The 24,348-nt window shown below is 40.0% G+C and overlaps 1 protein-coding gene across 2 annotated transcripts in view; it reads left to right on the plus strand.

Annotated features, from left to right (window-relative positions):
- The window catches only part of IGF2BP2 (insulin like growth factor 2 mRNA binding protein 2), a 171,492-nt gene that overhangs the window by 123,773 nt on the left and 23,371 nt on the right, over positions 1-24,348 (plus strand). The window contains exons 3-10 of one of the 2 annotated variants that reach the window (NM_001192504.2): positions 5,433-5,481; positions 6,444-6,495; positions 9,429-9,492; positions 12,495-12,767; positions 14,638-14,772; positions 18,896-19,018; positions 19,372-19,507; positions 21,871-21,999. In NM_001192504.2, coding sequence (NP_001179433.1) covers positions 5,433-5,481; positions 6,444-6,495; positions 9,429-9,492; positions 12,495-12,767; positions 14,638-14,772; positions 18,896-19,018; positions 19,372-19,507; positions 21,871-21,999 — 961 coding nt within the window. The remainder of the gene's footprint in view (positions 1-5,432; positions 5,482-6,443; positions 6,496-9,428; positions 9,493-12,494; positions 12,768-14,637; positions 14,773-18,895; positions 19,019-19,371; positions 19,508-21,870; positions 22,000-24,348) is intronic. The other variant, XM_005201476.5, reaches the window with a different exon arrangement.

The following is a 24,348-nucleotide window of genomic DNA, read 5'->3' on the forward strand; positions in this document are numbered from 1 at the left end:
GTGCTTTGGATTCCTTCCAAGATGAGGACCATGTGTCATCTGATGGAGCTCAAAATTGCTAGGAAACAGATGGGACCTCATTGGGTAGTATCTGTCATTGAACCCCCTAAGCACTCTTATAGGATCCTTTTTGCTTCCTCTGTTGCTTCTCTTGCCTACAGTTTTCCCAAGATCTTCTGATCCTTAGCTCACCTAATTTTCAAATGGAATCTGAGATCCTGTGAGGTGAGTTTCCACAATATATGTTAACTTTCTTCTCTACTGTGGCCCCTCCGCATGGTTAAGGCATGCGCTAGAGTTCCCAGTGTGGTTGATCAGACTTGTGGTTAATTGACCAACTAAAAACTACAGCACTATCCACTTCACATGCAAGCAGGCGTTACACACACACACACACACACACACACAGAGGTTTGGGGTGGTTCTTCAAAATCACAGAGACACCTTGACAATTAAATATGATTTTACTTCTCCAGCTGATTGCCCAGCTATTTTAAGCAATAGATTTTACCATACAAAATAATTCCTGACAGGTCCTTGAAATTTGTAATAATGGACATCTAGTTTTATCTCAAATTCACTCAGAGCTTTCTATTTCCTCTAGGCATCTACAGCACAAAGATAATAACATATTCATAAAAAGTATCCTGCTTCACTTATATGTTGAAGAGCCTTAGAAGAGCTGCATTTAAGTTTCTTTGTTTAGTTAAGATTTGATTGTCTACTTGTGTTTTTACTGTTGTCACCAATCACCTAGAATATAGAATCCATCAAAGTGGACAGTTCCCTGGCCAAACAGGAGCGTTGTAGGGCGATATTATTCTTTTCCTGGATGTTGTAGAGGCTGAGCTTCTTGCCTGAGTAGAGAAGAAAAAATAGAAGCACGTAAGACACTTGACTTACTTGAATATAAAAGTGGGAAATGCTGAGTTCCTGAATCCTAAAGCCTTGGGGAAAGAGCCTGTTTGTCTGTATTGATGGTTTACCTGCAGGTCTTATTCTGCTTTCAGTTAAAATTTTTAAAAAATCAAACTCATGTTCCTTACCGCCTTTGTTTACTCTTGTTTTTAAGGAAGACTGGGCGTGTTGAAGACTCAGACCTGGCACACATATAAACTACAGGTGTGACAAATTATTTTGGGTGGAAGGGTAAGAGCCCAAAGTTAGAGCATTTCCTGGGGCAAGAGATTTTAAAGATACGGAGATGGAGAACAGGGCAGGAACAGGGTCATGAGTGGGAATTTGGACATGGTGACAGTCGTTCAAAGAAGACAGAAGCAACCAGTCCTGTTTCTGTTTCAGAAAGTCACTGGTGGCCGAATGTGGGGTGGACGGGAGAGGAGAGAAACGTGAGATGGCCAGCAGGCAGCTAGTAGCTGGCTGTAAGTGTTCTGGGGGGTGGCGAGGATGAGAAGATATGTCAATTATGTATATGTAGAGAAGCTTGATTTATAGTATAATGGAACTATGATATTATTCCTTTTTTGAAAAAAGGATTAAAAAACTTTGTTCTTCAATCACTTTCCTAAGTTATTGTATAAATTTGGCTTGTTTGCGAGCAGGGCACGTTTTTATGGATTTCAAGGGAGAAAGATCCACGTATGTTGTTCAAGATGGAGCCAAATGCTGGGTTTCTTCTCTAAAGAAAAGAGGGGAATGAGGTCTTCCCTCTCCTCTTTACTCCCTGACAATGAAGGAAAGAACCTGTGGGGCTGGAAGGCCCACAGCATCGTAAGTAGACTACAACCAGCAACAGCAGTGCTTTCACAGCCCCTGGAGCTCCCTGTCCTCCTTCTCTGCTGTGTGCTTGGCCCCTGGCTGGACAGGAGACCAGTAAACAAGAAGCCTGTCCTTGAGGAAATCTCCAGTCCAGAGAGGGGACAGTGCCAGCAGATAAGTAATTACAGCATAGAGGGAACTGTTATAAAAACTTAAAAGTGCATGGAAACCACTCTTTTCTGGAGATGCCCTGGAATTGTCTGCAGATGTGAGCTGGGTTTTGAAGGGCACACAGAAATCCCTCCCAAGGGAAAAGGAGTAGGGCATTCCAGGTACCCTGACGAGATGACCAGTGTCTAGATGATGCCATGGGAGTTAGCGGATCCCAAAGATCCTGGTCACTCCTGATCTGGAAACAGTCTCTCAGGGTGTTTTCCCAGGTGACCTGACTGAGCTCCAGGTGAGCAGGTTCTACTACAGTGAGCTCCATTTCCCCTTATCAATTCTCAGTTCTTCTTCTTTCCATCCTGGTCTAAGGTTAGAGATGAGACGCACTAACTTTTTAGAGATGCTTTCTCCCAGAACCCTGCTTAATGAACATTCCACTTACTCAGCTGATTGCCTGATGTGCAGTCCTGACGTGACATATTATGAAGTGTCATTATTTTAGACCCATTCAGTTAGGATTTGGGATCATCTGGACTGGGTGGAATTTGATTATTTATACACTGTGAACAAAGGAGTTTGCCAGATAAATTAATCCTCTGTTAAATAAGATTCCAAGAAGGATGCCTAATGTAATCATGTAGAAAGTAAGGTGTTTGGGTTTTCTTTATTTTTTAATCAGATTCCAGGATACTTTAAAAAAAATGAATCTTGTCAATTCATGAAAGCAGCCCTAGTAGAAGTTTTAATTGTTAATTTTTTATTTTTATTTTCTTTATTTTATTTTATTTTTTTTAATTGTTAATTTTTTAAACCAATAAGACAGGAACGTATTCTCATTTTTACAAAAAGTGAACAAACCAGAACTAAAATAAAAAGTACATGTCTCATTTTGCCAACTAAATGTTTGTAGCTACCTTTTTCTTTACATATACACACATCTAATGACATGTAGTTTTGTTTTGCACTCTTGTAAAATAGGATCAGCCTAATCTGTAACTAGCTCTCATCTTACAGTATTCTAAGATGAGTGTCCTATGACCACAAACATATGTCTACTTCATTCTTTTGGACAGCTGTATAATGTTCCATATTATAGCTGTACTACGATTTACTTATTTATCTCCCTAATGGTGGATATTCAGATGATTTTCATTCTTTGTCAGAACAAAGCATTAGTATCTGTCTTTATTCAAATCTTTGTGTCTGTGCACAAGTTTCTTCCAATAGGATTTCTGTTGAATTCTTGGTTAGTAGTTGGAGTCAATGTTTATTTATACTTGGAGATAACAAAAGTATTTTTCTTAGAAATACTCAATTTTTCCTGCAAATTATGCTGCCTTTTCTATAAATAGTTAGGCTTGTGACATCCTTTGTGGAGCATTCCATGGAGCCACTGTATGGGATGGTGTCAGCAATTTTATTATAAACTCTTGCCAAAGGCAGTGTCAGAAATGAGCCTTCATAACACAGAAGTAGAAATTAGTTCTTGATTCTTTTTTCTCCTTCCTATCCTGACACAAGATTATAGAGATTCTACAGAGTGGCTTATATAGTATAGTCATTTAAGCAGCTCTGGTAAAGCATGAATGCATTCTTATTTTTAAAAAATAAGATGGAATTAGGATATGGGATCTGGAAGAGAGGGATGGCCCTCCCTTAATTTAATAAAAACAATCTGAGAAAACAGGAGCCCCTCAGATCTTTTATTGTTTGTTTCTTATTTCCTCTGCCTATGTACTTCTCTCTCTCTCTCCTTTTTCTCTCTGCGTGAATTGTAACATTGCTTTCTGTGGCTGTTGCCCAGATTAAAGCGGTGGAGAAATTTATGACTTCATAGAGCAACTATTTGGTACCTCTGATACAAAGGAGAGGAAAAGTAACGGGGGCATGCTTTGGCTGCTGCATCTCCACTCTTGCAGCCCCCAAAGGGGATTTTTATGGGATCTCAATGCCAAATCCTTCCAGTGAAATGACCTCGCCAATATTGAAATGTGATTTGTGTTTTCCTTCCAAGATCTAACGTGTAGTTCAAAGACAGAAAAATTCTTATCTTCTTGTTTCTTTTCTTTTTTCTATCTAATTTTAAAGCTTAGGTAAAAATAAGAAATGATCTAAATCAGAGTTATTAGACCAGTAAGATGTCTTGGAAAAAGAGAAAGATCTTCTGAATAAAAAGGCAGGAGAAGGATTTCCCTGGTGGTCCAGTGTTTCCAGTGCAGGGGGTGTGGGTTCAAACTCTAGTCAGAGAACTAAGATCCCACATGCATCAAGGCCTAAAAAAAAAAGGCAGAAGGTCCAATAGGGTTGGGCTAGGTGGCGCTAGTGGTAAACAACCCACCTGCCAATACAGGAGACATAAGAGATGAGGGTTTGATCCCTGGGTTGGGAAGATCCCTTGGAGGAGGGCATGGCAACCCACTCCACTCTTCTTGCCTGGAGAATCCCACGGACAGAGGAGCCTGGCAGGCTACAGTCCATAGGGTCGCAAAGAGTCAGACATGACTAAAGCAACTTATCACACACACGAGTGCACTTTGGTGGGTCCAACTTGTGTAAAATAGAATGAGCATGCTCTCTCTTGCCAGTGTATCAATAGAAAGATATTACTGTTGGGTGAAAAAAAAAACCAAGATGCAGTGAGTGTGTAGAATATGCAAATATTTCTCCAAGAAAAGGGGAAAACAGGAATGTATATTTGGATTTACTAGTATTTGCATAAGGAAACTGAAGGTTACACAAGCAATGAGTAAGACTGTTCGTGGAATGCCTCTTTAAAGTGTCCTAATTTTTGAATTAGGACTGTATTACCTACTCAGAAATAAAAAATAATTTTTTAAAAGGAAATTCTGAGGTGTTAGCAAAGATCTTGTTTGAACCCACTGTATATGTGACTTTACTTCTCATAGGTACCTTTTAGGGTAGGGTCAGTTGCAGGACCATGTATTTTGAGAAGAAGGGGAATAATCTGTAATTATAACACATATGGCAATTTAAATTCTACCTATTTTGATAGGAAATTGAAATGGTAGATTTGCATCTAAACTATTTCTTTAGCTTGTTCAGACTTCTTAGGTTTGTTCTTAATTTTTTTCTTCAAAGTAATTGAAAACTTTAAAACAAGATGCTCTTTTTTTTGTTTTTTAATTTTTAATGAACTATAGCTGATTTACAATATTACATTAGTTTCAGGTGTACAGCATAGTGATTCAGTTTTTTTGCATGTGAGTTTTTTTTCAGATTATTTTCCATTGTAGCTTATTACAAGATGTCAGGTATGATTCCCTATGCTATACAGTAGAACATTATATAATGATAAAGGGACTAAAACAAGAGGATATCATACTTATTAACATACATGCTCCCAATATAGGATCACCTAAATATATAAAGCAAATACTAACAAACATAAAGGGCAAAATTGATGATTAGCTTAAAACAAGATGTTCTTGATTCACAATCAAAACCCCTTGCCGAGGCCTTGGTTAACACATGAGAAAGTGTGGTATTAAGCCTGTTTGTTATGTCTTTGCTTTTATTTTCTACAGGAGCAGGAAAATTCAGATTCGAAACATCCCTCCTCACCTGCAGTGGGAGGTAGGCCAATGTCATTTCTGTATTTATTATCTTCCTGCTCTCTGTCTTCACTTGCTGATGGAGTAACAGGGCATTTTGTCCCTTTGTTATAGTTCCCTTTCACGTTTAGGAATTAGAGGTCCTCAGACTTCACCTTCTTCAGCACCCTAATGGGAATGATCTGCCCTGAGTTTGGGGTCAGAGTCGTCCCTTTTGTTGTGCTGGATATACACTTTGATCCCTTATGTTCTGTCTTCTCGGGAACCAAGCACCAGCAGACAAACTAAACAAAATAAATGCCTTGCTTGTGATTTTTATTCCATGATTTTAGAAAAGATTTTTACCTTTCTAAATTATGATGTGGGAGGAAATAAAATAAATTGAAAATCAATAAGAATCTAAGGTTCTCTGTTAGTTTGGGCAAGTGTTTTGTTTATTTTGAATTAATTGTTGTGAATAACAGTTAAGACATATTTTCAGAGTTGTAAAACTTCTTACAAGATTGTTACATTGAAATAAGATAGAATATGAGGAGTAGCCTTATTGCCTCAAAGACACACTGCCCCATGTTCCCCAACTCAAATGGAATCAAAATAGACTTAAAGGAAATAGAATGTTTTGGCTAACATTTTTGTTACTTTAAGGGGAAAAAAAACACTTTTTATTGTGGAAAACTTTGAGCATATACATATCTCATTGCTTCATAAAATAAGGAGATCCCTAAAGGAAATCTGATGGAAGAATGGTTAAATCTTTCAGAAAGGAGAAGTGCTTTTTGTACATTAGTCTGCTTCTCATTTCAAAAGCAAATGGGCTCCAACCATCATGAACATGATTGTTAACAATTACTAAGAACACTGCTGTGCTTCCTCAGTGAACAGACTACTCGGGAGCCAATAAGCAAATGAAAGCTCTGTGTATCTATTCATTTCTAGCTGTTTTTATGAAGACCTGAAATTCTGACAGTGAAGCTTCTTTTTCAGGTGTTGGATGGACTTTTGGCTCAGTGTGGGACAGTGGAGAACGTGGAGCAAGGTAATAAGTGCTGAAATTAGCCTGTTGAATTTTGAGAGGAATATTGCCTGTTACTTCTGAAGGTTGGGTCAAATCCAAGGACAAATAACAAGTTTAAATTCCATTGAAGCAAGCTTCCTAGAGTATATGTTTGTATATCTGCATGTATGTAAGAAATGTCTGTATCTGTCTATCCATATCTATTTTTTCAAAGAATGGTTTTCAGACTATTTTTCTTATACTCTGTAATGTACTCAAGCACTGGACAAATTGCTGTCAGGATGGGGGAAGCTTAATTCATTTGGAAGTAACTGTATTTATATCGTGACAACTTTCCTCTTCCTGATTAAGAACAACATATCCCTGATATCTTGGACTGTTTCTCAAGGTGTAGGACTCCTACACCATTATCACCTGGAGCACTTGGGAAAATGCAGTTTCCTGGGGCTCACCATAGACAGATTTACAAAGTAGGACTCTCTGGGGGAAGAAGTCATGAAACTGTATTTTAAACAGTCACTTCCAAGTGATTTTTCTGTGTACTCATTTGAGAGCCTCTGTCCTGGGAACAGTGTTGTAAATCCCCAGAAAATGTATATTCTTTTTCCTGCCACTTTATTTTTACCTTCTAAAACATTTACCTTTACAGACTGTGAAGTCATACATAACTTAATATTCACTTAGGAAAAAATCACAGAAAATGCATTTTCTCATATGCAGTCTATCTGCTAGTATAGTTAATGTAATAGTTTTTAAAGCAGTAACTATTCAGATGCTCTATACTCCATGAATATTAAAAATATTATTATTCAGTTTCATGCTGCTGACTGCCCATCCCCAAGTTGGGAGGTAGGCCCACCAAGGTAAAGGGAAAGAGCCTGGAAAGAAGACATGATTTATAAGGATTCTGTTTTCTCAGTTCTTGTTATTTCCCTCAAATGCAAGACATTTTAGTAAGAATTGGCTGTTGTAGGCAAGATGACTTTTCAGACATGAACCTGTACAAGTTACTGGCTAAGACCATGTTATAAACTCAGGACAGTGCCATGCAAGGAAGCAATACTCCAGGCCCCTGGGGCAGTCCACAGCTCCAGGAGCACCTGTGCCCTTGAAAGCACCCAGTTTCTAGCTGCCTCATGACTGTAGGGTATAAGTGTTGGGCTGTTGTTTTGTTCTGTTTCATAGGTAATTCCTGATTCAGCAGGAAAGCATTCTGCAGGAGAATTTTAAGAATCTTTATAGAGTGTTCATGTCCAATGAAATAAAGTATTTGAATGGAGTTAGTTCAGTTCCTCCTAGAATCACAGGTCTGATTTCCTGAAGACAGATGTCTTTGAAGAACAAAGAATATAAATAAGAATGAATCTGAGACTTTTAGTGGGTAGCTTTATTCAGGAGGTTCAAACCCAGCCCCTTCTTCTTTTTTGGGTCTACAGCCTCATCTGTTGCACTCCAAAGTGTAACTATGAGACCTAGTAGCATTCAGGGTATCAGCACTGAGAGAGGGTGGTTGTGGGTGCACACGCCCTATTTTGCACTGAGAGGTGCAGTCCTGTGAGGACCTCTGTGTTAGAGAGCAACACGAACACTCCGAGGCCGAGGCCAGGACTGGCTTCAGTGTTGGTGGCCTGTATGTCTCAATGGCAGTTCCTTCCTGAGGAGTATGCACCCCTCCCCATAAGGGCCACAGCTGCTTTGAAGTTATTGGATAACAGTGACCATTAACGTTTTGGGAAATCGTATGGAAATTATTAGAAAAATCCATGTCCCCACAGATTTGAATATTTTCAGGGAAGTGGGGAGGGTGAGTATAGAATTCCTGAAGCTCTAACATGGGTTCAAAATTAAAAATCCTTGCACTAGAGGCTTTTACTATTACTTTGGAAAGCAGCTCTAGTGTGGTTTTCTTGAATTATGCTCTGCTTAATGCCGTTACTTCCAAGTCTCCTAATAGCTTAAATGTTTTAATGGAGAAGATTTTGAGTTAGTCATGTCTGTTGGTTTTGGGGAAACCAATATACTTTTGGTCTAAGTTTACTGACTTGGATGGAGAAAGTTTTGTCCTGTCTTTTGAATTCATTTTTAACACCTGACTTTGGAAGAAGATGTATCAATTATTAATCAAGATAAGCCAACTCACAACAGTGATACCTTGTTAGCCACTCTTAGAGTTTATATGTTCTCCTCTTTGGCCAAGTGGGTTGGAATTGCCAGTTTTCTTGATTCATTGTACACTGTTACTAGATTTAACTCACACAGCCGAATTCAGTCAAAGCGGAACAAATGTTGTAATAGTTCAACCTTATCCATGAACAAACAATTAAAATTAAAATGCTTTCTTATTATTTTATATATATATATCCAATTATCCAAAAATTATAGCAGATAAAACTGATAGTGGTACAGTAAATTAATGCAAACTTCTTGGAGAGTAATTTGAAAACAATCATTAAAAAGCGTTATGTTCTTTTGACCCAATTATTTTTCTTCTAAATGACACTAAAAATAATTCAGAAGAACACAAATCAAGTGGCATTTGCAACAGTAGTGATTTTTTATCAACAGTCTTCAGGGTAGCAAATACTGAGAACAACCATTTGTCAACAATTAAGGAATGGTTAGGCAAAAATCATGGCCCATTTGCTTGCTGCAATTTTATGTAGACATTAAAAATGAAAATCCAAAGAAACTGTGCATATACATATACACATGCAGAAGTGTTGATAAAATATGGAAAATACTGCTTTGAATTATATATACAATTGACTACAAATATGTATATACAACTGATTGTAAATTACTGTGAGTGCACATGAATAAAGATAGAATTCAAATAACTCTTAAGTTTGAACAATGAGATTTTTGTGCATTTTTCTCTAAGTCTATTTACATTGAGCCAGAGGGCTACGACTTTTTTTTTTTCTGTGACAATGTAGTTTTTGCTTCTTTCCTAGTCAACACAGACACAGAAACTGCCGTTGTCAACGTCACATATGCAACAAGAGAAGAAGCTAAAACGTAAGTGGATTTAGCTTATTTCCCTTTAAATCTGGGCTGGGGAATGCCAAGGGAGCTTGTCTTTGGATTCCATTGAATCCTGTGTTTATAAACCTTTTCTGAAAAGATGCAGATCGTTGATGCATCAGTAGTAGTAGTGTAGTCGCTGAGCCACGTCCAACTCCATGCGACCCCATGGGCTGTAGCCCGCTAGGCTCCTCTGTCCTTGGGATTCTCCAGGCAAGGATACTGGAGTGGATTGCCATTCCCTTCTCCAGGGGATCTTCCCGACACAGGGATTGAACCCAGGTCTCTCACGTTGCAGGTGGATTCTTTACCATCTGAGCCACCAGGGAATGCAGATCTTTGACATATCCATACAGCCCCAGGGAATTTATACCAGGGTATCTGTTTGTTGACTGTACAGAGATTTTTTATCTTGAAAAATGTTGAGCCTTGGCATCAAAACCAAGGTGGGAGCTGTATCTTGAAACAGTCAGGAGTAGAGGATGCCATGTCTCTGACACTGTGTCCCCTAGAGTCTGCTTTGACAACTGGAAGCCACTTTCATCTGGAGCTTTCTCCATGCACCATGAGGAAGAAACCCAAGCCTGTTTCTGTCCACACTCATTGGATGAATGCTGAAACTTCCTTTTCCCTCTATGAATATTAGAAGGGGGGAGGGGTTCACCTCTGTGACATCAGCCCAAGGGAGCACTGTCATCTTGGAGTGGTTCATCAAAGAGTGCCTGGCTCCGGCTCTTCTTCCTGTTCACATTCACCTCCTGACCCCACTCATGGCGACATTGCTTCAGTGATGGTTAATTGTGAGCTTGGCTATTAACACACATGGGATTGAATATTTTAAAAACAACAACAAAAACAAGTTCCTTTTTGTAGAAGGCCCATGAAGTGCCTGTCAGGTCATCATAACTAGAATTATGGTCACACGTGGTCATGCTTAATGGAGGTGGCATAATATTCATATTGGTTATACATCCCAGAATTAGTGTTTTTTTCCAGGGTTTCCACATCCATGAATACGTATTTAACCCGTTCTCGTACCACTGGTTTTCAAAATGTTAATTTTGCATTGAAAAAGGCAACAGTCATTTGCTGTTGACTTTTTAAACATTTTAAAATTTTATTTTATATATTCTTTTGGCTGTGCTAGGTCTTCATTGCTGCACAATTTTTTCCCTCTAGTTGTGGCAAGTGGGGGCTGCTCTATAGTTGTGGTGTGCCAGCTTCTTTTTGCAGTGGCTTCTTTTGTTGCAGAGCACAGACACTAGGGCACTCAAGCTTCAGTAGTTGTGGCTCCCAGGCTCTAAATCACAGGTTCAGTAGTTGTGGTGCCTGGGTTTAGTTGCTCCGCAGCATGTGGGTCTTCCCCAATCAGGGCTCAAACCCATGTCTCCTGCATTGGCAGGCAGATTCTTTACCTCTGAGCCACCAGGGAAGCCCTGCTATTGACTTTTGCACATGGATTTAAGCAGGACACATTTACTAACAACTCACCTTTACAGTTTTTGTCCAGCTGCTACTTAGGTAGGACTTTTGTACATGATGCTGCTACTGCTAAGTCGCTTCAGTCGTGTCCGACTCTGTGCGACCCCAGAGACGGCAGCCCAACAGGCTCCCCCATCCCTGGGATTCTCCAGGCTAGAACACTGGAGTGGGTTGCCATTTCCTTCTCCAATGCATGAAAGTGAAATCGCTCAGTTGTGTCTAACTCTTAGCGACCCCATGGACTGCAGCCTACCAGGCTCCTCCATCCATGGGATTTTCCAGGCAAGAGTACTGGAATGGGGTGCCATTGCCTTCTCTGTACATGATACTACTTTGCTGCTTTTATTGAATTCACAAAGTGCTGCTTTGTAATAAATTTGCAAACCCTATGGACTCTCTGGTGGCCCAGTGGCTAGGACGCCGCACTCCTAATACAGGGGGCCCAGGTTCTGTCCCTGGTCAAGGAACTAGATCTCACATGTCACAACTGAGGGTTTGCACGCCACAACTAAGAGTTCACATGCAGCAACTAAAGACTCAAGATCCTACATGCCTCAACCAGGACCTGGTGCAAATAAATAAATATTTAAAAAATTGCAAACCCTAAATATTAACCTTACAGAATATGGTTAATTTTTTTCACATACTGCCCAAAACGTGGAAAAAATTGCTCCGCTTCACGTATCGTTTTTAAGATAACTGTTTATCAAATTGATAAATCTTTTAAAATAATAAGTTGTATTTCTGAGACATCAAGGAAACAAATGCTCTCTGAACTGCTATGGGATAGTAAATGTTGAAACCTTTCCAGAAGGACTCTGAGCAGTACTTAAGATGTTAGAATTCTGCCTGCTCTCCATTAGGAAATTCCATTAGGAATTTGTCCTGTGTGTAAAGTTGTAGTTGCAGAGATACCCATAACAACACTATTGGAATAGTAAACGATTAGGAGTGTGTGTATATATATATATAAAACAATAGAGAATATGTTGCAAAAATGATGGCAAATCAATAGAATGTTAACCAGTAAAAATTAAATTTCAGGATATTTAATCACTTAGAAAACTAGAGTATTAACTATTTTTAAAGGTTATAAAGTAGTATGTTTGGTATTAATCCATTTGTATAAATAATAATATATTTAAGAAAGACATAGGATGGACTAGGATGGTTTTCTCATTTGTGCTTATCTACTGCTGGATTTTCAGCAATAACTATATTACAGTTAAAATTTTTGAGTCAATTTTATGCCGATATTTACAGAGTTTCTGATACAGCCTTAAGTGGTTAAAAAAGAAAGCAGGACAACACATTGTATATCAGGCCAGACCTATACTTGGTGATTACTTGCTAACCACCCTCTGTGAAAGAGCAGAGATGGTGTGTGTTTTGCTCACGCTGCATCCTCAGTGCTGAGGATGGCACCCTCGTAGGCAGTTAGCAAAGGAGGGTGAGTGAACTGGTCCACTGACCCTGGACTGTGGGTCTCTAACAAATCCCCTGCTGCATTTCAGAGCCATCGAGAAGCTAAGCGGGCATCAGTTTGAGAACTACTCCTTCAAGATTTCCTACATCCCGGATGAAGAGGTGAGCTCCCCTTCGCCCCCTCAGCGAGCCCAGCGTGGGGACCACTCTTCCCGGGAGCAAGGCCATGCCCCTGGGGGCTCTTCTCAGGCCAGACAGATTGATTTCCCGCTGCGGATCCTGGTCCCCACCCAGTTTGTTGGTGCCATCATCGGAAAGGAGGGCTTGACCATAAAGAACATCACTAAGCAGACCCAGTCCCGGTACGTGCCTCCGGGGCTTCCTTTGCTTCCTTCTGAGGGGTCCCCTGAGTGCTGGTGGGTCCCGGCCATTCCCAGGTTGCTATTGCTTGCATCAGCAGTGGGGGGCTGTGCTGGATGGGACAGTGGCTTCTTTAAACAGAACTACTAACAGACTAACACAGAACCCAGGGCCTTCATGAGCTTTTGTGCCAGTGTCCTAAAGGTCATACCTGAAACACTAATAATTCATAAAAAAAGGTACTAATGACCTCACAGTCATGAATTGTTCTCCTAAGCTCTCTGATGCCTGTGAATACATCTACATATTTTTAAAACAACAGAGGTATGGGGCTGAACTTTATGGGATCCTAGAACCCACTTACCTTAGCTCTCGCCTCCTCTCCTGAGTCAGAGCCCAGGGTGATAGTCATTCTTTGAGACCACCTAGGGAGTCTCAGAAACAGCTTCATAAAGGCAACGGGTGAGTCACTGCTACATTGAGTAAGAAAGAAAGTACATTATTAGCCTTATGTTTAGTCTTCTGTCTGCTTAAGGAGACTGACTTGGTAGTAGGAGTTGTAGTGGATAAAGTAACTTGTGAGGTTGTTGATTTTTGTATGTTCCTAAGACCACAGCATGATAAAATGAACAAAGCACAGGACTTGAAAACAAAGACCCTTGTTCACATTTTCCCACTTAATAGCTATATAAGCTTAGAAAAATTTAAGCTTTCTGAGCATCAACAGATTCTTCTATACTCTAGGAGTAGTGTGAGAATTAGGACAGTCAGACAGATTGAATGAAATAATTATTGTGAAAGCACTTAAATTACAAAGCACCAAATTACAAGTATTAGTTATTTATATTCCTAATGCATTTTTCTCAGGTTATTGAGGGTTTTATAACCTGAAAGAGGAAAAACTGTTTTCTTCAAAGTGTCTGAGTTATTTCCAAAAAGTGGACAATTATGTGAATCCCAGGGTTTATAATCATAGGAGTGAAGTGATAAGATAGTAGTCAGAGGAAGTACTATTGATGTTTCTTTTGTTTTAAAATCAGTCCCCTTTTATTCCTGTAAGTCTGCTTCCCTGAGAAAGTGATTTTTATTTGTATGTCTTTTTGTTCCAAATATTATTTGAAGTGGCTTTATAAATGTAGCAAGTTTAAATAGAAGTGAAGTTAATTCTCAAAGTGTGTGCCTACTTTTTTAGAAATAGGCCCCAAACTTGGATTTGGACTTCTAACAACCAAAGTAAAAAGGGATACAATTAATTATGTGATTTTGAAAGTTAACAAAAACAAGTAGAGCCACAACTACCCAAAGAAGTCTGATAAAGTCATCAAGCTTTGGAGCCATTAGTTTTAAGAGTCTGGAAGAAGGCAGGCTGCCAGTGGCAAGGAAACCAAAAACTTAGGCAGAGAAAGGGCATGCCTCTGTTTTCTATCCACACTCAGATATATAAAGCTTGCTTGAATTTGGTGTTTAGAGTTGGATTAACATATGGCTTTTAAAAGCTGCAATCAGTTCAGAGACTGGCACTGTGCCAATGTGCAGTATTATCCTGCTCACTTGTAAGATCATTTGAAAGACTACACAAAATACTTCATTTACCAAACTGGCTTCATTACCACATTGGCTTGGTGCCTTTGTCCAATAGCACTCCTGTAAGAAATATTCCTTTCTAAGTGGAGCTGCAAAGAATTCAGGTTTGGCCCAAGACCTTCTGCACTGCTTGCTGCCTTCTTGGAGAATGGCATTGGTTGCAAATGTGCTAATGACACTTATTGTCTGTCTGTGTCCTTGCTGTACATTGGCCAGCGCAACACTTCCTTGGACTAGGGTCCAGTGCCAGATGACGTTGTGCTATGGCTCCTGATTCTTTTCCTGCAGGGTAGACATCCATAGAAAGGAGAACTCTGGGGCTGCAGAGAAGCCCGTCACCATCCATGCCACCCCAGAGGGAACCTCTGAAGCATGCCGCATGATTCTTGAAATCATGCAGAAAGAGGCTGATGAGACCAAACTGTAAGTTTGCATGCAATGCACAGACCGCTCAACAGAAAAGAAGATTAGGTTCTCATTCATTTAACCCAGGAAAGTTTTCAAAGAGCTGTAAATCTATTTCTCAGTTAAAGGGAGCGGGGGAAGGATTAATTTTCAGGTATTTGTTCCATAGAGACTACAATGGGAAATAGATCTTTTATGTTTACAACGTGGCTATTTCTCTACTTGCACGTTTCTCTTGGTGATCCTAATGCTTCCGTCACTCATTGGCAATAATTATTGATGGGAACATAACCGTGTTGTCCAACGTGTGTGCTAATGGAAATGTTCTATATTTGCACTGTTCACTATAATAACCACTAGCCAAATGTTGCTGTTGAGTGCTTGAAATGTGACAAGTGCAGTGGAGGTACTGAATATTTTAACTTGATCCATTCAGATTTAAGTAGTCACGTGTATGGCTAGTGGCCATCATATTGGACGGGGCAGATTCAAAAAGTACATTTGCACCAAAACCATCAAACGGGTTTTGCTCCTAAGCCCCTTGGACTCTTAAGCTTGGATTATGTTTCCTTAAATAGTAGAAACTGGTATCTGAGTGGCTATTTTATTCTTTTTTCTTTTATCTCCTTTGTCCGTTTCTTTCACAAAATATTGCTTAGGATTCCTGTTGTACCAATTTGAATGACAAATACAGTTCATAGTAACTTGTATAATTTAGTAATACAAATTTATTAATTTGTATTATAAACAAATTAATGGTAATAGAATAGATAATATAATAAAAAAGGCTCTATGTAAGTCTGGCAAAATCCACTTATAAGCATGGATTGTGGCAGTTTTATAAAGAAGCAGTGAGGGATGAATTGAATATAAAACTAATTTATATTCAAACAGTGTCAAATAATAGTGTTCCAAAACCAAGGAGATGAGAGTAGTTCTTAAAAGAAAAACATTGCAAATTCTTAGGCTTCATGAGGAACTCTAACATTTTACTTACGAATTACTTACTATTTGGGACTTTTGGAATCCCCCAAATGCTGTGACTTAATTTAAAGAAGCCCCTCTCTCATCCAAATTATTGAGAACTTTATAAATGTTACCCTCCTTGGCCCTTTGAATTAGGTGTCATCATCTTACAATATTTTAAAGAATCAAAAAGACTGCTAAATAAATTGGATTTTTAAAGTATTTATGTAGAGCCAAGATAGAGTTTGAATATCTTTGAAATATGTTTTTTTTTTAAATGAGGCACCATGCTGAGCACTGTGCTAGGGGCTTAGGCTACAACTCTGAACAAGGTCCAGTTCCTTTTTCTTTTAATCCAGTGTGAGACATCTGCTAAACAAACAGTTACACCAGTAAGTAATTAAGCACGGCTATGATACGTGCTATAGTGGAAAACAACTGCAGGTAACTGAAGGCCATAATCAAGGCTCTAGAGAGACAGAAAGAGATGTAGGGATTTCAGAGAAAGCTTTCCTATGTAAGTGACATTTCATCTGATCCCTGAGGAAGATGAGTAGGAGGTGGAGGATGGAGAAGAGAGATCCTAAACTTTCCTTTTATTCATTTATGTGCATGTTTGGTCTTGTCTGACTCTCTGCAACCCCATGGACTATAGCCTGCCAGCCTCCTCTCTGTTCATGGATTTTTCCAGCAGGCATACTGGAGTAGGTTGCCATTTCCTCCTCCAGAGGATCTTCCTGACCCAGAGATTGAACCCACGTCTCCTGCATTGCGGCCAGATTCTTTGCCACTTAGCCATTCATTTACCAAATATTCATTGAGTACGTACTATGTGCCAGACACTGTTCTGTGTCTCAGTGAACAAAGCAGACGAAAAATCCTGCCCTCTGTAAGTCACATTCTAACGGAGCTTCTTCAAACATCCCTTTATTTTGAGGCTGTTGTAGTGCATCTGTTAGATGGTTTTGGTCTCAAGTAACAGAAAACGTGGCAAATGGCTTAAGTAATAAGAAACAGTTTTGATGTCACATAATTAGAAGTCCTTACTCTGTGAGAATGACTGCAGGGTCAGTTGAATCATAGCCTTAAAGGCCCATGACTTTTCTTTCTGTTTTACTTTCTTCAGTGTATCTGATATGCCTTTTCTTTTATCAATTGAGGTGATCATGTGGGTTTTGCCCTTCATTCTGTTAATATAGTATATTATATTAATTTTTGTATGTTGAACCATCTTTTCATTTCAACTTAAAAGACTCCTTTAGCATTTCTGGTAGAACTGGTCTAGGAGTAATGAACTCCTTTGACTTTTGTTTATCTGGAATAGTCTTAATTTTCCTATCATTTTCACAGACAGTTTTGCTAGATACAGTATTCTTGGTTGGTAGTTTTTTCTTTCTGTGCTTTGAGTATGTCATCCCATTCCCTTCTGTCCTGCAGATTTCTGCTTAGAAATCCATCTGTAATCTTAGGAAAACTTTCTTGTATGTTACTAATCACTTTGCTCATGCTGCTTTCAAGATTTTCTCTTTGAGTTTAGACACCTGGGTTATAATGTGTCTCAGTGTGATTCTCTCTTGGTTTATCCCAGCTGGATATTCTTGGAGCTTCTTAAATCTGTGTGTCCATTTCTTTTCTCAGATTTGGCAAGTTTTCTGCCTATTTTCTTTGAATAAGCTCTTTCCCTTGTTTCTTTCTCTATCCTTCTGTGATTCCAATGACATGTTTCTTGATTGATTTGATAGTGTTCCAAAAGCCCATTATCCTGTCTGTACTTTTTTTAAAATTCTGTTTTCTCCCTTCACTTGATGATTTCACATGACTGATATTCAAGTTTTCTGAATCTGTCTTCTGCCTGATCATATCTGCTTTTGAATCCCTTTAATATTTCAGTTGTATTTTTCAGCTCTATTATTTCTGTTAGGTTGTTTTTGAATAGTTTCTTTTTCTTTGTTGGTATTCTCACTTTGTTCATGCATCACCTTCCTGATTTCATTTAGTTGTTTGTATTCTCATTTAGGTCATTGAGCATCTCTGTGATCATTATTTTAAAGTCTGTCAAGTAGCTCATAGATCTGTATTTCTTTAGGGTCAGTTTCTGGAGTTTTATTTTGATCTTTTGATTAGACCATGTTTCTATTTCTTTCTATGGCTTATAATTTTTTTGCTGGAATTTGGGCATCAGAAAAAGCAATCACCTCTCAGAATCTTTGCATACTGGCTTTATTCAGGGGAAGACCTTCACTAGTCAGCCTGGCTGGAGGTTTTAGGACCTCTCAAACCATTTCTGATTTCTTTCTCCTCCTGGCTTCTGACTGTGGAACTGCAGCTCTAACATACTATACACCTCTGTTTTCAGCAGCTTCCAGACCCGGGCACCAGGCTTGGCAGCTCCCTAAGTTAGGAGAGACAGAAACTTCTCTCTCAGGCAGCCCCCAGGCAAGCCAGAATAGAACGTTGGACTCATTGTCCAGGCCTTTGTTTCTGTCCCGGGGAGGGGCCTTGGTGAGGAGGATTTCCTCCCAGTGTGCCCTTGCTATGTTGTGTAGGGGAAGGAGCAGGAAAGGCATGCCAGATGCCACAAAACTTCTTACTCCTTTTGCTGGAATCCCTTTTCAGTTTTATAAAAGCCTGGGTGGTATAGCTTCTCCCCTGACCTCTAGAGTTCTCAGAGATTTTAGCCTATCTTTTGTTGTCAACTTGGTGTCTCTGTAGGGATAGGAGGGCCTGTTGTTCCTAGTCTACCATCTGACTGATGTCATTATCCCTTGTGCTTTTTTTAAGAGCAAGGAAAACCTTCCTAAAGCCACCCTACAGACCTCTTCTGATACCTCGTTGGTCAGTCTTTCTCATGGACCTATTTCCAACCAGTCACAACAAGGGAGTAAAATTAACATGATTTGGCTTGTGTTCATCAGAATTCATGCACTAGGGTTAGTGAGAAACCCCGCTTCTCCTAAAGCCCGTGGCCACTTGGTAGCTGAACAGAAACAGCTTCTATTTGTAAGAAATAAGGAGGGTAATAGCTCTTAATCCCATGGACAGAGAAACCTGGCGGGCTACAGTCTGTGGGGTTGCAAAAGAGTTGGACATGACTTAGCTACTAAACAACAACTATAGCTCTTAAGTCAATCACTGTGTTCAACTTAAATGTCAAATTGTTGCTGGTCTCTTTCAGAGCTGAAGAGATTCCTCTGAAGATCTTGGCCCACAATGGCTTGGTTGGAAGACTGATTGGAAAAGAAGGCAGAAATTTGAAGAAAATTGAACATGAGACAGGGACCAAGATAACAATCTCATCGTAAGCCACTTGTTCCAATTAACTGTGCCCAGTAATGGAGACTGTGAGCATTGTGATATGTCCAGCTCGTTCATCTGCTTTTCCTTATAATGGGAATGTAATCATAAGATAATCATATAATTATCTTCAGCACTGTCAAAACAGATGCATAAGTAGTTCCCACTCAGACCTTCTCTACTGATATCATCTAAGTCACTGCAAAGAGTTGAGATAAGATGGCAGATGTTCTCTGCCACAGTGTGAGGTGAGGGTATCCATCCCTGCCTCTTCCACCAAGACGTGAGTGTGACCCTTCTGGGATTTTATTTTTCCTTTTGAAAAAAGGAAATTTTTCTCTTTTTCCTGGTGGCCAGCTTGCAGGATTTGAGCATATACAACCCTGAAAGAACCATCACTGTGAAGGGCACAGTTGAGGCCTGTGCCAATGCCGAAATAGAGATTATGAAGAAGCTGCGTGAGGCCTTTGAAAATGATATGCTGGCTGTTAATGTAAGTGCTGACTGCTTTCTTCTCCACTGGTTTTCACATATGTTGTCAGGCAGGACCCAAGCCTCTCTAAGAATAATTGTCGTTCGGAAAGTAAAGAAGCACTTTAGGAGTACAGAGTTACACCTTTCTCCTTGGGGGCAAGGGCATTAGAATAATCAGGAGACGAACTAGTAAAATATGCTAAGTACACTCGACAAATAGTGTGAAGTCATTAAAATCACAGCTTGGAAGATTTTTAAATCAAATTGCTTATGATATATTGTTAATTAAGAAAATATATTAATATAAAAGTGTATGTAACTAAGGTTTTAATTACATAAAATATGAGTCAAAATGACTAGAAGGCTGCATATAAAAATCAAGACAGCTGTTATGTTAGAAAAGTGAGATTTTTTCCCCCCTCTACTTTCCAGTTTTAAAAAAATTTCTGATGTTCACCTCTCACTGATCTGTCCTTTCAGATTGTCCGATAACTGTTGTCATCCACCTCGACTCTAATAATTCTAGCAGACTGATTTGGGTTTGTCCTTCCTGTTATTACTACCTGGTTTCAACTTGATAATGGGGAGACACCATCCTGAAATTCATTCAGAAATCTTAAAAATATTTGTCCTTTTAATCAAAAGCACAAACTCAGCTCAGAGGAGTAAATTTTTTTCATTTTTTTATGATAATGATCTTTTTAACGTACACAAAACAGGAAAGGATACTATGATAAGCTCTCATGCCCTAATCTGGCTTCAGCAGTTATCCGTTCATGGCCTGTTCTGCTTCATTTGAACCTTCATCCACGTCCCCACTCCCACTTGGATGACTTGGAAGAAAATCCCAGACTTTGTAACATTTCACAGAGGACTAAATGTTGAGAAGGGACTAGGTGGGTGAAATGCAGCCCCAGCTCCCTCACTGCAGCACTTGGCATAGGACCTTCTTAGTCAGGTCAGTACTGCCTTCCTGCCTCACCCCAAGTCCCACCTTAGCGGCCCACATGATAATTACATGGGACATGGTGAGCATGGTGAGGAGACAACTGCAGTGTGACCTTCCCTCCCCCCATTTGTGTGTATTTGTCTGTCAAAGTATCATCCACTGATCTCGTTTTCTTCTTTGGGGATCTTGATGTCCTATGATAAACTCTTTCTCTGAACACCCAGAAATGCTGCAAAGGCTCTGGGTGTTCCAAACATCTTCCCCTGAGCATGTGCATCACTTAGGTTCATTCATGTCTGTGCTGAAGTCATGCATTGATAGGTGAATAACAAAATCACTAGATCTCACACATGAATGGGATAAAGGCTAAGATCCTAACTCTCCCGTTCCAGACCTTCTAAAAGAAGGCAAGCTACTGGGTGACCCTAGAGCCACAGATGAGCAAAGAGAAAATGTTAGAGATTTGCTCAGTGGTCGGGGAGGCAGTGGTAGGACCAGGAGGCAGGTTGGTTACAGACCAGGGTGGGAGATACATTATCCCTCTGCCTCTGAAGGGCAGCCTGTGTGAGCATCCCCGTGTTTAAATGTGAAATAAGCAAGCGAGATGATCACAAAACTGTCAGCTAAATGGTAAACAAGCCAAAGTTGTGGACCATTCCAAACATGGATAAGAGTTTACACATGTGGTATCTTAATGAGGGGTCTGATTTTTCCCTGGATAGAGTTAGGAAGAACTATTCAGCCAACATGTTTTAATCATATTCATTCAGCAAATATTTATTGAGTACTTACTATGTACCAGGCACTGAGCTCACAGCACTAAACAAGACAGTTTCTGTCCATGAGGAAATTGTTGTCTGAAAGGCGAAGAGGCAGCTACACAGGCCATTCAAATACTATGTGATGCCTGCTGTTTTAGGGGAACATGAGTGTGTTAGGGCACAGAAAGGGCACCTGAGCTGAGGCCTTTGGGATGAAAGAAGGTTCCTTGAGGAGCGGACACCTAAGGTCAGGTGAAACCCGCACGATGAGTAGGGTGTAGCCAGCCAAGGACGGAGACAAGCAACAGTTCTCGCAAAGCAGACAGTGTATGCGGGGGATCCAGAGGGGAGAGAGGAGCAGGACTGGGCAGGGTGTGAGTGAAGGTTAGCAGGAGAGGCTGGCAAGGTGGCCTGGGCCCCCAGGAAGAGCCTCATTGCTGTGTTAAGATGTGTAGACACTCGAAGCAGCAGAGAAGCTCTGAAAGGAGCGCCACCATCAGGTTGAGGCCTGGAGAGCCCGCCCCGGCAGCAGGGTGAGGAAGAGGTCCACGGGGCCTGAGTGAGCTGAGTAGGAGACGCTGATGCCATCCAGACAAGAGATGGAGGTTGACCCAGGCAAGCTGGGCCTCTCTGGTCTCCTCCCCTCAACTTTTTCTCCATTTTTATTCTCAGCAACAAGCCAATCTGATCCCGGGGTTGAACCTGAGCGCACTTGGCATCTTTTCAACAGGACTTTCCGTGCTGCCTCCACCAGCAGGGCCCCGAGGAGCTCCCCCCGCTCCCCCCTACCACCCTTTCGCTGTAAGTAGCTCAGCTTTCAGGGGTTCGCTCATACTCCTCTAGGCAGCGGCATTTCTCGCTGTGTTGAATCAGAGCCAAAGCTTTCATTTGGAGGCCGTGCTCATAAGGGCTGAATTCAACAGTTCTTAGGACTTCTTCCTAATGGACAGATTAAAACCATCCTCTAAATATGTGCTCTTAAACATAGTATATATCATATCTGGGAAAGAAAGAGACTGCTAGCAAATTCATTAGCTAGAAGCCTGTTCAATGTGAAAAAGGATTTGTTAGCGCAAATAAGAACCTTCATGAGTGTTGTTCACTTACTAAAATATATTTTCGTACCTAGATGACTCATGTATAAAATTCTAACCTGGGTCTACGATTCAAGTACATTATATTTTATTAATAGTTCTTTAAAAGAAAATAGCACACACAGTGTTTATTCCTAGACACTTAGCACAATGCCTGGCATTTAGTAGATTCTCAGTAAGTATTTATTGTTTGAATCATAATTAATAGCAGCAGAAGAAACATGAACGTTATGTGTTTTCTACTTGTCCCCATCCACAAGCATCATTCAAGATCAACATGTTACCAAATTAGGGCTCAGGATACTTGACAGCTTTTTTTTTTTTAATTCATTCCTAATTCTCCACACATACTACTTATTTTTTAAGAAAACTAATTTTCTCCCAATGTTCATATTGTTTAAATGGGAAGAATCAGGTTGGAGAACATTAGCTTAACCACCTCTTTCTTTTGAGAGGTGGTCTCTGGTATCGTAGGCTTCACAGTGTCAGAATTCTGAGTAACTCTTTGGGTTAGCTGTAGAGACAGGGTGAACTCAGTGTGCTGTTTTGCCAAAAAAAATAGGGAAATGAACTGACACCCACATCTTTAGTCACAAGGACATGCACATTCTGTCATGGTGTTTATATACAGCTTCTCTCCATACCATTTCTTTAGAATTATATACATTTTCCTTTAAAGGATAGCGTCCAATATTGAGCTGTGTGTGTGTGTGTCTGTCTGTCTGTCTTAGTGTTAGAGGGAGCTGGGAATATGGCAGGAGGGAACTGGCAGCTGTCACAGTCATGTAGGTACTCTAAGCGGGGAGAACAGCTTTGAGAAGTGTGTGTCCCCATCTTTGCTGAGATGTGAGAATGACTGAGCCCAGGATGGTGAACTGGCCTTAGACATGTGGCATTTCTTGAAAGAAAGATTATAGGTACTGCTCCACCAATGATAACTTTGAAAGTCACGCTACTCTGTCAATCTAAGTAACATAAATGGTGGGAGAAAAAAGATGTAATACAGTATAAAATTCTTCTAAAATTGATCATCTAAAAGAGAACTCAGCAAATGACCGTCTGAGGCCAGATCCAGCCCACCACTTATTTTTGTGTATATATACAGCTATGAATGTTTATTAAACGCATTGTCTGTCTGCTTTTCTGCTGTGATGGCAGAGTTGCGTAGATGTAGTAGAGCCCTGAGATATGCAAAGCCTAAAATATTTATTTGGCTCTGTGCAGAAAAATTTGCAGATCCCTGAACTGAAAAATGAGAACTTTTCATATGATAACAGAATATTTCTAAACTTGAAAATAGGTTTTGCTAGTTGGGAAGCTTCCTTTACATCCTGTACATCTGAGATTTTTTTACTAAAACAGTAGAATAATGATTTTTACAAAAATAGTTTCTGTTCTCTATAAAACAGCTTTTAAATAAAATATTTTCAAGTTAAAAGCCATGTAGTTCTGATCTTGAGCCCTTAGATCAAGATTAGTTTCTAATCTAAAACACACAGTTGCCCCAACTCTGCAACAGTACAGCTCCTGCAGACCTCTCTCTCTGACAGCTACAGAAGACAGGGAGGGCATAGAGGTGGGCATCGCTACCCACCTGTGCAGGGTCTAGGCCCTGAATTGGAGGCTTGAGGGCTTCCCAGGTGGACCCACGCCTCCTGAGAAGGACAGAGGAGGGTGGAGTGGTGGGGAGCCTTCATTCATAAAATATTACTGCTTTCCTGTCACTTAGACATTCAAATTTCAAGGAATTAGGGTATCTCTTGGTTGCTTTTATACGTCACAAACCTCTAGTGCTTTTGCTGTCAACATCCGAGGGTCAGGAGATCTGTGCATCTGTTTATAGGTGGCTCACACATGCATGAATTGGGGTACCAATGCTGGAAGCTTTTTATGTATGCATGTATATATGAAAATTACCATTTTTTCATTTTCTGGTTATAAAAGTAATACATGCATAGTATTTAAGAAGCAAATGGTACAAGTGCAAGTTTTTTCTTAATCTCGAAATAACTAGTGTTTCTATTTATTTGTGTGTGGGTATATATTAAGTATATAG

Source organism: Bos taurus, chromosome 1 (assembly GCF_002263795.3).
Source record: "Bos taurus isolate L1 Dominette 01449 registration number 42190680 breed Hereford chromosome 1, ARS-UCD2.0, whole genome shotgun sequence".
Lineage (NCBI taxonomy): Eukaryota > Metazoa > Chordata > Mammalia > Artiodactyla > Bovidae > Bos > Bos taurus.